Source organism: Pseudoliparis swirei, chromosome 6 (genome assembly GCF_029220125.1).
Source record: "Pseudoliparis swirei isolate HS2019 ecotype Mariana Trench chromosome 6, NWPU_hadal_v1, whole genome shotgun sequence".
NCBI lineage: Eukaryota > Metazoa > Chordata > Actinopteri > Perciformes > Liparidae > Pseudoliparis > Pseudoliparis swirei.
Genome location: NC_079393.1, coordinates 26,045,409 through 26,045,945, shown reverse-complemented (window position 1 = coordinate 26,045,945; position 537 = coordinate 26,045,409). Strand labels below are relative to the sequence as shown.

The window sequence follows — 537 nt, the reverse complement described above, 5'->3', positions numbered from 1 at the left end:
CGCAGAGACGCGCTCGCCGCCCGGCCCCGGCCTCCGGGTCGAGCCTCTGCTTGTCGACTCGTGGGCTGTGTACTCACACGTATCTCCACGGCGACAGGGACCTGTCGTGGACGTGCTCCGGCGCCCGCTGAGGGAAAAGCGCCACGGGGCAAGAGACCGGCGAGCCGGGCTGAGCCGCCGCCGCCGGCTCCGGAGGCTGCGGGTAGTGGCTCCTCAGCTTCCTCTGCGCCGCCTCCATCAGCTCGCTGTCGTGGTAGCAGCGGTTCATCTTGCACGACCACACGGGCACCAGGCACAGCCCGAAGAGGAGCATCTGTGGAGGGGGGGGACAAGTCAGAAGGTCAGACCGGTCGATGGATGGAAGGACCGGAGGAGAGAGAGGCCCCGAAGAGCACCTGTCATGTCCACTCACCTGCTTCATGTCCATCCTGTCTCTCTCTCTCTGTGTGTGTGACTGTGGGCGAGCGGAGCTGCTTCTCGTTTACCTGCCTCCATCCTCACGCCGGCGGCTCTATTTATCATGCACAGGTGGGGAAA

The 537-nt window shown here is 65.2% G+C and overlaps 1 protein-coding gene across 1 annotated transcript in view; it reads right to left on the bottom strand.

Moving 5' to 3' along the window:
• il17c (interleukin 17c) overlaps positions 1-537 on the bottom strand; it is a 1,912-nt gene extending 1,375 nt beyond the window's left edge. The window contains exons 1-2 of the mRNA XM_056416852.1: positions 413-537; positions 78-313 (exon numbers count right to left, since the gene is read on the bottom strand). Coding sequence (XP_056272827.1) covers positions 78-313; positions 413-427 — 251 coding nt within the window. The 5' untranslated portion in view covers positions 428-537. The remainder of the gene's footprint in view (positions 1-77; positions 314-412) is intronic.